The sequence below is a fragment of the Papio anubis genome, chromosome 1, assembly GCF_008728515.1.
Source record: "Papio anubis isolate 15944 chromosome 1, Panubis1.0, whole genome shotgun sequence".
In the NCBI taxonomy this organism is placed as follows: Eukaryota; Metazoa; Chordata; class Mammalia; order Primates; family Cercopithecidae; genus Papio; species Papio anubis.
The window spans coordinates 62,424,851-62,438,650 of record NC_044976.1 but is presented as its reverse complement, the minus strand read 5'-3'; the positions used below and the strand labels follow the sequence as shown (position 1 = coordinate 62,438,650).

Below are 13,800 nucleotides of genomic sequence, written 5' to 3'. Positions count from 1 at the left end.
TGGAGTCTCACTCTGTCACCCAGGCTGGAGCATGATCTCAGTTCACTGCAACCTCCCACTCTCAGGTTCAAGATATTCTCCTGCCTCAGCCTCCTGAGTAGCTGGGATTACAGGCCCATGCCACCATGGCTGGCTAATTTTTGTATTTTTAGTAGAGATGGGGTTTCACCATGTTGGTCAGGCTGGTCTCAAACTCCTGACCTCATGATCTGCCCTCCTCGGCTTCCCAAAGTGCTGGGATTATAGGTGTGAGCCACTGCGCCTGGTGGAGACTCCTCTCTTTAAAGGGAGTACATGACAGAAAATACAGACTGTACAGAATTAATTCAGGAAATTCACTAAACAAATGGCAAAAATAGCACACAGCAACATCAGAGGAGAGGCAATCTGATTTCCATAGTTGTCACAATACACCATTTCAATATCCAGTTTTCAGCAAAAGTTAGTTCTTTGCCAACAAAGTTGCTAAATCTTTAGTTAGACTAGCTAGTCTGACCAAGGGAAAAAAACGAAGACACCAATTATTAAAATTAGGAATAAAAAAGGGACTATTATTACTGATGTTACAGAAATTTAAAAAATGATAAAAGAATAAAATAACTTAGATAATCTCAATGAAATGGAAAAATTTCTAGAAAGACATAAACTACCAAAACTGACTCAAGAAATGGAAAAATTTAAATAGACCTATAACAAGTAAGAAAGTTGAATTAGTAATTTTAAAACTTCCCACAATGAAAAATTCAGGCCCAGATTACTTTTCTGGTGATTATACCAAACATTTAAATAATAAACAAAAATCCTTTACAAACTCTTCTTAAAAACTGGAAGACAAAGGAACACTTCCAGTATATTCTGAAGCCAAAGTTATCCTACATCAGAACTAGACAAAGCCATCACAAGAAATGCAAAGCACAGACCAGTATCTTTTATAAACATGGACTCAAAAATCCTCAACAAAATACCAGAAAGTTGAATCCAGCAAAAGATAAAAAGAAAGTATATACCATGGCTAAGTAGAAATTATTCTAACACAAGCTTGGTTTAATGTGCAAAAATCAATTAATGTGATATATCACATTAATATAATGAAGGACCAAAAAAAAAAAAACAAAACAAAAAAAACCACCATGATCATCTAAATGGACACACAAAGAGGATTTGACAAAATCCAATAGCTTTTCATAGTAAAAAAACACAGAATAGGAATAATAGGGAATTTTTCAATCTGATAAATGGTATCTATAGAAAAACTGAGCTAACATCATATTCAATGGTGAAAGACTGCAATCTTTTCACTTACGACAAGGAAAAAAACCAGGATGTCCACTCTCACCACTTATATTCAACATTGTACTGACGGTTCTAGCCAGGGGCAATAGAGCAAGAAAAATAAGTAAATGGCATCCAAATTGAAAAGAATAAAGTAAAACAATCTCTTTTTGCAGATGACACAAGCTTGTAGATAGAAAATCCTCAAGAATTCACAAAAAAGTGCAAGAACTAAGAAACAAGTTAGCAAGGGTATAGTATATAAGATTAATATACAAAAATAATTGTATCCTCTATGTAGTAGCAATGAATAATCTGAAATGATATTAAGAAAAAAGTTCCATTTCCAATAGCATGAAAGAGAATTAAATACTTAAGAATAAATTTAAGAAAAGAGAGCAAGACTTGCACACAAAAATCTACAAAACATCATTTAGAGAAGTTAAATAAATGGAAAGACATCCACGCTCATGGATTAGATGACTTAATACTGTTGAGACAGCAGTACTCCCCAAATTAATCTACAGATTTAATGCCATCCTTATCAATATTCCAGCTGACTTTTTGGCATAAATTAATAAACTGACCCTAAAATTCATATGGAAATGCAAAGCACTCAGAATAACAACAAAAAAAAGTCATGAAGAACAATATAGAAAGACATAATGACCAGTTTTACGTCTCAACTGTCAAGGCACAGTCCCAAGTTATTCAAATATTAGTCTAGGTGTTGCTGTGAAAGTACTTTATAAATTTTATTAACATCTACAATCAACTGACTGGTTGTAGGAGGTCATCCTCAATAGTTTAGGCGGGCCTGATCCAATCAGATGAAAGGCCTTAAGAGGTTTCTCTGAGGAAGAAGAAATTCTACCTGTGGACTATGGCATGAGTAACTTCTCCAGACTTCCTAGCCTGTGCCTCCTGGCTCCCTGCCCTAAGGATTTTAGCAAATTCTTTGTAATACATCTCTTTTTATATGTATACATACACAAATTTTACGGGTTTTGTTTCTCCAGTGGAATACTAATACAGAGTACTCATATTTCCTGATTTCAAAACTTACTACAAACCTATAGTAATCAAGACTATGTAGAACTGAATAGGGATAGACATATAGACACATGATTAATTAGTTTTAACAAAGTGTCAAGACAATTCAATGGGTAAACAGTGGTCTTTTCATCAAATGATATTGGGACAACAGGGTATCCACATGCAAAAGAATGACCCTGGACTCCCACCTCACACTGTATACAAAAATTAATTCAAAATGGGCCAAAAACCAAAATGTAAGAGCTAAAACTGTAATAAAAACTTTTAGGAAAAAAATAGAGGAGGAAATCTTTGTAAGCTTGCATTAGGCGATGATTTTCAAAATCACAACCAACCAAAGCATGGGTAATAAATTGGATGTCATCAAAATGAAAAACTTCTGTGTTTCAAAGAATACTATCAAGAAAATGAAAAGAAAATCTACACAATGAAAGTATTTGCAAATCATATATCTAATAAGGGTATATACCCAAAATAAGTGACTCTTACATCTCAAGAATAAAAAGACAATTAATTCAATTTAAAAAATGGGTAAAAAGTTTGAACAAACATTTCCCCAAAGAAAACAGACAAATGGGTCGGGCGCGGTGGCTCAAGCCTGTAATCCTAGCACTTTGGGAGGCCGAGACGGGCGGATCACGAGGTCAGGAGATCGAGACCATCCTGACTAACACCGTGAAACCCCATCTCTACTAAAAAATACAGAAAACTAGCCAGGCGAGGTGGCGGGCGCCTGTAGTCCCAGCTACTCGGGAGGCTGAGGCAGGAGAATGGCGTAAACCCAGGAGGCGGAGCTTGCAGTGAGCTGAGATCCGGCCACTGCACTCCAGCCTGGGCGACAGAGCAAGACTCCGTCTCAAAAAAAAAAAAAAAAAGAAAAAGAAAAAGAAAACATACAAATGGCCAATATGCACATGAAAAGATGTTCAACATCATGAGTCATTAGGAAAATGCAAATCAAAACCACAATGAGATACCATTTCACACTCACAAGGATGGCTATAATAATTTTTTTTTTTTTTTTTTTAAGATAGAGTCTTGCTCTGTTGCCCAGGCTGGAGTGCAATGGCGTGATCTCGGCTCATTGCAACTTCTGCCTCCTGAGTTCAAGTGATTCTCCTGCCTCAGCCTCCTGAGTAGCTGGGATTACAGATGCCTGCCACCACACCTGGCTAATTTTTTGTATTTTTAGTAGAGATGGGGGTTTCACCACGTTGGCCAGGCTGATCTCGAACCCCAGACCTCAGGTGATCCACCTACCTCGGTCTCCCAAAGTGCTAGGATTACAGGCATGAGCCACTGCACCCAGCTGGCTATAATAAATTTTAAATAAATAAATAAATAAACAAACAAATAATTTTTAAATAAGGAAAATAAGTGTTGGAGAGCACGTGGAGAAATTAGAACCCATATACTATCCTTCTGCAAAGACAAAATACTGCAACCCCTTTGGAAAACAGTTTTGCAGTTCCTCAAAAAGTTACATGTAGAATTACCATATACCCCGGGAATTCTATTTCTAGGTATATACCCAAGAGAATTCAAAACACATACTCCCCAGTGCACATGAACGGTCATGGCAGCATTATTCAGAATAAGCAAAAAGTAGAAGAAACCCAAATGTCCATCAACAGAAGAATGGATAAACAAAATGTGGTATAGCCCTGCAATGGACTGTTATTCAGCTATAAAAAGGATGAAGCACCAATGCATGCTATAATTTATATGAACCTCAACATCCTTATGCTAAGTGAAAGAAGGCAGACACAAAAGGACATATATTGTCGGATTCTACTTATATGAAATGTCTAGAATAGGCAAATTCATAGGGATAGGAAGTAAATTAGAAGCTACTATAGCTGGGAGAAGTTTCTTTTTGAGATGATGGAAATGTTCTAAAATAAGATAGTAGTGAGAGTTGCAAAATTTTGTGAATATAGTAAAAAGACTGAGTTGCACACTTCAAAACAGTGAATTTTATGGTTAACTGTATCTTAATAAAACTGTTATTAAAAAAAGAGAGAAAGGTCCCTGCCCTGGGCCTACATACAAAAAATACACAGAGAATATATGTAATGAGAGTAAAGAGTACGCATGGAACCCTTCGCCTCTTGGGATCTGGCAATGAGTGCTCGCACAATGTAACCAAAACCTTAGACATTCACTGCTGTGACCAGCACTGTTCTGGCCCAGGGAACATTTCTCTACATGTATTGCCCTCTGTCCTTGGAATAGAAGGTGACCACAATTGCATACAGTCAAAGTTTTGTGTATTGTGACACTGCCAATGGAGGAGATGGACACTTCTTAGAGCCTAGGAGAAACTACAGTGGCAGAGCCACTTCAGCAGGAGAAAAGATCAGTTAACCAATGTGTCAAATTCTTCCTCTCAGTTTAATGCAAAAGATTCTTGCACAACAAACTATCATTCCCAATATTACCAAACATCTACTTTCATTATATTCCAACCAGTGCTTCTGAAAGCTCTCACAGATTAGAATAATATTTGCAAGAGTTTTGCAGGGCTGAGAAAAACTTTGCAATATCAAGTGTTATGGGTTGAACCATGTCCTCCCCAAATATGTATCTTGAAGTCCTAATTTCCAAGCACCTCCGAATGTGACCTTATTTGGAAATAGGTCTTTACAGAGGTCATCAAGTTAAAATGAGGTCATCACGGTGGATCCCAATACAATATGACTGGTGTCCTGATAAAAAGGGGAAATTGAGGGCTGCACATGTAGGAAGACTACCATAGTGAACACCAAGGCAGAGGCTGGGGAGATGCATCTATAAGCCAATGAATACGGAAAAATTCTGACACACTTCTAGAAAAGAGAAATCTTTCCTCATAGCCATAAGAAGGAACCAACCCCATGAACACATTGATCTCATACTTCTAGCCTCCAGAACTATGAGATACTAAATTTCTATTGTTTTTGCCATGCAGCTTGTGATACTTTCCAGCAGCCCAGGAAAATTAACACATTAAACAATTCAGATTATTCTTAAATTTGTATAAACCTAGGATAATGTATGAAGTATGATATTGATTTATATGATTAAATTATAATATTATGTAATATATTCTACAATAATGATTGTCATATATGATCCCATTTCCGTGTTTGAACATGACATGTATGATTCTTAGTTCATTTCCAAATGTAAGTATCACTTTAGGAGTTTTATTGATAACTATAGTTGCCACTGGCTCTGGGGAGTGAAGTTTCTCCAAATCAAAATTAGTTTTACAATGTAAGAGTTACAGCTGGGCATGGTGGCTGGCACCTGTAGTCCCAGCTACTTGGGAGGCTAAGTTGGGAGGACTGCTTGAATGCAGAGGCAGGGGTTGCAGTGAGCCAAGGTCATGCCACTGCCCTCCAGCCTAGATGACAGAGAGAGACCCTGTCAAAAAAAAAAAAAAAAAGGAAGAATGACAAGGACTTACGAAATTTGTTCAGGCCAGGTGCAGTACTTCATGCCTGTAATCCCAGCACTTTGGGAGACCAAGGGAGGTGGGTTGCTTGAGGCCAGGAGTTCAAGACCAGCCCGGCCAACATGGAGAAACCCCATCTTTGTAAAACATACAAAAATGTGCCAGGCACGGAAGTGCATGCTTGTGGTCCCAGTTACTCAGAAGGCTGAGGTGAGAGGATGGCTTGAGCCCAGTAGGCAGACGTTGTGGTGGCCCAAGATCATACGCCACTGCGCTCCAGCCTGGGTGATACAGCCAGACCTTGTCAAAAAAAAAAAAAAAAAAAGGAAAAGAAAAAGAAAAAGAAATTTGTCTAATTTAGCAGTTAGCAGTTATCAATAGAATATACACTGTAAAAATCTTGCATAAAACTACTTAGGTAGTCATTTACCTGAAAGGAAAGCAAACAAATTTTTATGGAACTAACATATAACAATCTATGAATTATATATAATATCTTTGGCCCATGAACAAAACATCCAGACATGTATAATAATGATTAAAATAGCCATTTTTGGTAGTTCCTGGCTCTTAATCATTTAAAACACCCCATAACTTTCTATGTATTTTAAAATTGTATCGTTAAAAAGGTATATTTGACACTGTGGGAGGATAGGACATATTTTATTCAACAATTTTGCTAGCTTGATTTGTAACTTTTAAATATTTAGGTATATGGTATGTGAACTTCCACTTGTACTCATGCCCCAGGTCCTATAATTGTTAGGGGTAGGCCAGGACCCAGCAATGACAGAAGAAATGAAGCCTAAATCTATGAATGGAAACCAAACTAAAATATCAAACTTCTTCCTACTATAAACTAAAATATCATTCTGAAAGCTTCATGTGGAAGCCTGATGCAGTCCCTCAGAGCAAGTGACAAGCACCTTCCCTTTCCCAGTGATGCATCCTGCTCTTTATCTCTTCTCTTAATTGCCACCACTTCCCCTGTCTCTAGGAGTTCTTCACTTCCTGAGACTAACTCCCAAAAAGAATGCTGGTTCCCATCCCTAGCCTCGGAGTAGCCCTCAATAGGCAGCCAACCCTCTCTCCAAGGGGACAGGCAGAAGATAACAAAATGATAGCCATAGGGAATATCACAACATTGAGGTCCCTCTGAAGGTTGTTTGTCAAATTGTACACTACTATTTCCAAAAGAGGAGTGAAATACCATTGTAAATTGCTCTGTTTATTTGAAAGTGGCACAGAGTTACTGCAAAAGAAATAAAAGGAACATCTATGACCCAATTCTAACATTCAGAACGTAAAGACTGTCAAATGCATTAGGCATATGAAACCTGGTGAGAGCTGAGGTCCACTGAGGCAACAGAACTACACAACTCCTGCCTGGGAAGGGCTTGTAGGGACCCTTGAAAAAAAAAAAAAAAGGTACCAAAATGCCAACTAGGAATGCCAAAAACAGAATGGAAATGTAACTGCAAAAGGTCCCATGGAATTTCTAATTTGAATTGCATTTTATTGTAACTCCCTGCAAGCAAACATGGTAACTGTACATTTCACACTATTACTGACTAATGTAATAGATAATCTGACAGCCAATATAAAACATGGATGCCTGACATCAAAGGATACTTTTAGCTGTGGTTGAGCATCTTTAAGGAACTTCAATACCCTCTCCATAGATATCGGTTCACAACAGCGGTATAAAATCTTTGTATAAAATTAAAAACCATGAGAGACCTAGACTGGGTTCATCAGAAAGACAGCAGTGAAGAATGAAAACTTCAAGAAGAACATAGAAGGGTATAATCATAATTTTGATAATAAAAAGAACTCTAATGTAAATACAACAGGCTGAAAGTCAACAACACAGTACTTAATAGTAAAGGCAGATTAGTGAACCACATTAATCAGCCTGGGATATAGATTAACAGCCACATTTGAAACACAGATTAACAGGAACAAATAAGGTACCAGGGTGGGAGACATTTTTACAAGTAACAAAAGTTTTAATCTTTGTTTAACTAAGACTTCAAAAGGATTCCACATATAACCAATGGTGAGACCATTAAAAAAAAACAAACAAACAGATTAGCATCAAGAAATGCAAGGCAGAGTGACCAAATTTCTGACCTGTTTTAAGATCAATCAGCATTTTCTACCTGGGCAAGTAGAATGCAATTAGCACTTGAGTGATTTTAAAGACTCTTTTACAGTTGCCTTTAACTAGCTGATGAAATAGCAGAACCGTGTGGCTGAAGGCCAATGTTTATTTTTACCCATTACCTATTTCATTAATGGGATTGTGGGCCACTGGCCCTCCAGGCACACATGAATGTATTAAAATACTCCACACTGTAATTAAGTGGCACAGAGGGGATTGGAGCAAATTAAGTGGCTGTTATATTTCCACGGGTGTAGTCTAGATCAGACATTTGGATGCTCTTGTGGCAGAGCCACAAAAATTGTATTTCAAAAGTCTTCAAAAGTCTACAGGGTATTGAGGATATTTTTTTGTAGAGTAAGAGTTTTAATAAGTGAGTCCTTCCCCCAAAATAAAAATATAGATAAAGAAAAGTGCCCCAAGTAGATACTCTTAAAGTGAAAGATGAGAATCCTTTAACTAGAACAAGGACAAATGCATCAACAATAGCATCGGTGAAAGAAATTGGACCTTTAGACTCCATTAACAAGGGACTCAAAATGAATCAAACTTCCATGCAACTCTCAATCCAAGCTTGGGACTTTCCTTCCCAGTGTAAGTTAGAACTTCTGTATTTTTTATCTTATCTTATCTTATCTTATCTTATCTTATCTTATCTTATCTTATCTCATCTCATCTAATCTATGTAGAGGCAGAGTCTCGCTCTGTCGCCCAGGCTGGAGTGCAGTGGCGCGATCTCCGCTCACTGCAAGCTCCTCCTCCCGGGTTCACTCCATTCTCCTGCTTCAGCCTCCCGAGTAGCTGGGACTACAGGCGCCCGCCACCACGCCCGGCTAATGTTTTGTATTTTTAGTAGAGACAGGGTTTCACCGTGTTAGCCAGGATGGTCTTGGTCTCCTGACCTCGTGATCTGCCCGCTTTGGCCTCCCAAAGTGCTGGGATTACAGGTGTGAGCCACCGCGCCCGGCCAGAACTTCTGCTTTTGAGTTTTTTAAAGGGAATAAAAAATAAAGTGATTACCTAATTGCTGCCCCGATCAACAATGAATGCATCAAAAATGCTTGCAGAAACAAAGACCGCGAGAGTAAAGGTTCCTATGCCAGCACAATATCATTTTTTTGTTTGATTTTACCAAATCAATCCATTGTTGCCACTAAATGTTAGATTCCTTCTAAAATAGTTAATGGAAGATTTTTGCTTTGATCATTCAAAATCAACATTACTACACTTGAGAATTCTGCCAATGGTGGTCTCCTGTGAATCTTTAGAGCAGAGAACAAGCAAAATGGAATGAGGGCAGGGCGAAATGGAATGACATCTGGAAACACAGTGTTTTGGCTCAAGAAGAGGACAACATTGCCTTTGCCCTAGAAAACCATGGAGAAATACTTGGAAAGGACAAGAAAGGAGATAAAAGTACTTACGAGTATCCTGGACTTGCAGTGGGAGGGGGGCCTGAAGAAATGAAAGAAAAACAAAAGAAACAGTCAGTCTGGGTTATTGGAGGGTGAGTATGGATACAGTCAATCATTACAAATTAAAGTTCTCAACCACCCAGAGGTAGTATTTATTTTTCTGAAATTTATTGTTTTGCTCTATTCCCCCAACCATCTCTACGAAAAAAAAAAAAAAAAAAAAAAAAAACCAAACCAAACCAAACAAAAAAACATACCAGTGAGAACATGTCTACGTCTCACAATTCAGGGCCTGAAAATGCTGAGACAAGTGCTCAAAAGTGAGTGAATCGAGTAAGCATCCTCAAACTATGCAGGAAGTTTCCAATGGGCTGAGTGGTTGCATGAAGGTGTTGATTGCAACAATGAGTAGGGCTTCCTTCTAGTTCTTGATGGCAGGAAAAGGACTATGTACGCTGCAAACATTTCCAACTTCTTGGACAAGGAGTATCCTTGTTGAAAAGAGCTCAATGGCACGATGGTTTCAAGTAGGGGCTGTGAGGTCAGAAAGATCTGGACCTCCGTCCTGCTCTGCTTTTTATTAGCTGGGTAACATGGTAATTGGGTAACATGGTAACTAACTGCTGGGCATTGGTTTACTTATGTGTAAAATGGGTACAACCGTACCAGGTTCAGGGTTGTGGCCACAGAGTACATTCTCACTAAGTGTGCATTCCTTCCTTCCTGTCCCTGTGGACTCTAGCCATCCTATCACATTGGGCTGAGGGCCAAAGTCCATCCCCAGTAGGGGTCTGCTTACCAAACTTGACAAACAAGACTCCAGTGGAAGAAACCACCTCCTTGCCGTTTGTTGCCACGCACTGGAAGTAGCCTGTGTCTGTGGTGTCGAGGTTTCTAATCCGCAGCCGAGAGCCATAGATGGTGGATCGAAAGGAGAGCCTCCGGGGCTCCTGGACCACAGGAGCATCATTTTTGAACCAGCGGATGGTGGGAGGTGGATTCCCAGAGACTTTGCAGTGCAGTTCTGCTGTCTGGCCCAGGGATGTGGTGATGTTATTCATTGGTTCATCAAGGGTCAGGTAAGAATCTGTGAACACAGAGGGGAGGCAGGTGAGAATGGCAGATGGCTTGAGAATGCTTCCAAGCAGCCAAATCCTCTCCAGTACCCTCAGGATCACAGAGAGGCTGAGCAGAAGAGGCAGGTGAGACAGACAAGGAAAGAAACAATCACACTGACTAAGACCACAGGACTGCTAAATAATCACCCATAGAGCCTGCTGCTTGGAAGAAAATTTGTCACTAATCAGAGTATAAAACTCAAAGTCTCCAAATGATTACATGGATGAGCTTTTGTGCTTCAGATCATAAAAATCATATACATTCCTTGTTCCAAATTCCAACACAGCAAAAGAGAGAGAAAATAAAGTTCATCTCAAATCTCCCCACCCAAAAATAACACCATTTTAAACATCCTGGCAAACATCCTTCCAGTTTGCTCACTTTTGATAAGAAAGAAAGCATCAAACATTGGAAAAGTAGGAGCAACACATTCATATCCACATGGCACACGATCAGAAAGGATGCCTGAAACTTTCATGTGACTGACAACATAAGGTTATGAAGGCCGGGTCAGAGGCAGACAGAGCAATAAAGCAATGGACATTTCCATAATATTACTCATATCAACCATAACATGTTACAATATGTAATTCTTTCAATCACATATATATAGATTAATTCATATATAATACTGTGCAATATACAGATCTTAGTTATACAGTTCCATGAGTACAGGCAAATGCACACACCCATGTAACAAATATCCCTATCAAGATAGAACATTTACACCCCAGAAAGTACCCCCACAATCTTTTGTAGTTGGTCCCTGCTCCCAGCCACTCCCTCCCACCCCACCTCAAAGCAACTAAGGTTCTAATTTCTATTACCATAGGTTAATTTTGCCTGTTTCAGAACTTCATATAAATGGAATCATGCTACACGTACATTTTACATTTGGCTCCTCTTAAGATTCATTGCATTATAAATTTTAATAACAAAATCAGTTTTATTTAAGCTTATTCTTCAATAAAGTATTTAAACATCAATATTAATATTAGTTGTAGAAATCAGTTGCAGAGAAAATAATGTATTTCTTTTTTTTTTTTTTTTTTTTTGAGACGGAGTCTTGCTCCGTCGCCCACGCTGGAGTGCAGTGGCCGGATCTCAGCTCACTGCAAGCTCCGCCTCCTGGGTTCACGCCATTCTCCTGCCTCAGCCTCCCGAGTAGCTGGGACTACAGGCGCCCGCCACCTCGCCCAGCTAGTTTTTTGTATTTTTTAGTAGAGACGGGGTTTGGACGTGTTAGCCAGGATGGTCTCGATCTCCTGACCTCGTGATCCACCTGTCTCGGCCTCCCAAAGTGCTGGGACTACAGTATTTCTTTTTAATTAAGTTTGATTTCTTTTAAAAACTTGCTCTGTTATTCATGTGTAGGGAGCTTTTTTTGGTTTCATTTTTCCTAGGCACCACTTCTTGGGTAGATCTCCTACCATACCTTCTCATTGTCCTATGTCCTTCCCTAGGTCCAAATCTGCGGTGACTTGTTCAGCAGCTGTCTTCACTGCAGGGCTATGAGCCCCATAAGGGCAGGGAAGGGAATGTTCTGGTCATCACTGCATCCTCAATGTATACCACTGTCTAGCAGCGATATCCACCAGAACTTTCTGTGATGACGGAAATGTTCTATAATCTGCACTGATTGATAGCCACTAGTCACACAGGGCTTACTGAATGCACGAAATACGGCTGGAGCAACTGAAAACTGAATTTTTTTTTTTTTTTTTGAGACGGAGTCTCGCTCCGTTGCCCAGGCTGGAGTGCAGTGGCTGGATCTCAGCTCACTGCAAGCTCCGCCTCCCGGGTTTACGCCATTCTCCTGCCTCAGCCTCCCGAGTAGCTGGGACTACAGGCGCCCGCCACCTCGCCCAGCTAGTTTTTTTGTACTATTTAGTAGAGATGGGGTTTGGACGTGTTAGCCAGGATGGTCTCGATCTCCTGACCTCGTGATCCGCCCGTCTTGGCCTCCCAAAGTGCTGGGATTACAGGCTTGAGCCACTGCGCCCGGCCTGAAAACTGAATTTTTAAATTTAAATAACCACATGTGGCTAGTGGCTACTGTACTGGACAGCACAGGTAGAACACAGCAAATTTGTTAAATTTAATGGAAGTTTATTGAAAAGTAACATTTTTCTGAGCTATTTAACTGGGTAATTTAATTGCCCAAATGTCTGTAAAATGAGTTCATAAATGCTAAAACTAATTGATTCATTATTTGCTCTAATTTTTCCCCCCAAATTCAGAAGAAACATTGTTAACGTCTGGGCTGCCTCACAGGGGTGTGTGTCACATATGAATGGCATTTATCACGTGTGCAGTAGGAAAGAGATTAAGCATGATGCCTGCATTACCATAATGACACTTTCCATCTCACTTAAGCCAATGAATAATTATCCTTCACAACAGATTCATGAGCCCATAAATGATCTTGCTAATGCTTTCCTTCCTAACATTTATATTTTGATCTCTATCTCTGGGCATGTTTCTCTAATCTATACACATCTATACTGAATCCACAAATGTGTTTGCTCATGGATATAAGCACATATGTTCCTAAGATGTTTGAGGTATGCCCAGAAAGGAGGGAGACTAATTAGCAGATGGCTCTATGGAGCCATTATCATGCCTTTATAGCCCCATATCATTCATTGAGAATAGATAACTATGTACCCTCTGTGGAGAGAAGCTTAGAGATAGCAATCACATAACAATGCCACTATAAGCGTAGCGATTAATACTCCATTGGACAGGTTCTGGAATTTGATTGGCTGGGTTTGAATTCAGGTCAGCCCCTTGCCTATCTGTGTGACTTTGGGCAAGTTACTTAACCTCGTTGTACTAAAAACCAAAACAATAAACAGGGCTCCATCTGAGGGAACTGTTAGAATAGGATTAAAATGAAAGTGGGTGACATCTGGGAAGCACTTCAACCAGTGTTTGGTAAAAAGTAAGCACTCAAAAACGTTAATTAATGTTATTACTATTGTTTTTATAACAATAACTTCTGTATACTGCTTTTCACATTACAAAATGTTTTCACAGCCTCTGTCTCCTGTTATCCTGTAACAATCTAGAGAAGTAAGAAAGGCACATTAATTACTATGATTTCCAGTGCAGATGAGGAAGTCATGTCTCAGAGATTAGCAGACTTGCCCCATGGTTACACAGGAAACTGCCCAAAGCTTCCATCACTAATGGCCTTTAATCCTCAGGCTCAGCCAAGCACCTAAAGAGAGTCCATTTGAGGCAGCTGGCCAGTTCTGGACCAATAATGGACTATTTTGAAATCCTACTATATGCTAGGGCTTTACTTTAATATTCACCTGTATGCTAACCTT

General features: G+C 39.4%; 1 protein-coding gene across 2 annotated transcripts in view; it reads right to left on the bottom strand.

Moving 5' to 3' along the window:
* The window catches only part of ROR1 (receptor tyrosine kinase like orphan receptor 1), a 409,576-nt gene that overhangs the window by 119,628 nt on the left and 276,148 nt on the right, over positions 1 to 13,800 (bottom strand). For both annotated transcript variants that reach the window (XM_017962122.3, XM_017962125.3), the window contains exons 3-4: positions 10,146 to 10,433; positions 9,356 to 9,386 (exon numbers count right to left, since the gene is read on the bottom strand). In XM_017962122.3, coding sequence (XP_017817611.1) covers positions 9,356 to 9,386; positions 10,146 to 10,433 — 319 coding nt within the window. The remainder of the gene's footprint in view (positions 1 to 9,355; positions 9,387 to 10,145; positions 10,434 to 13,800) is intronic.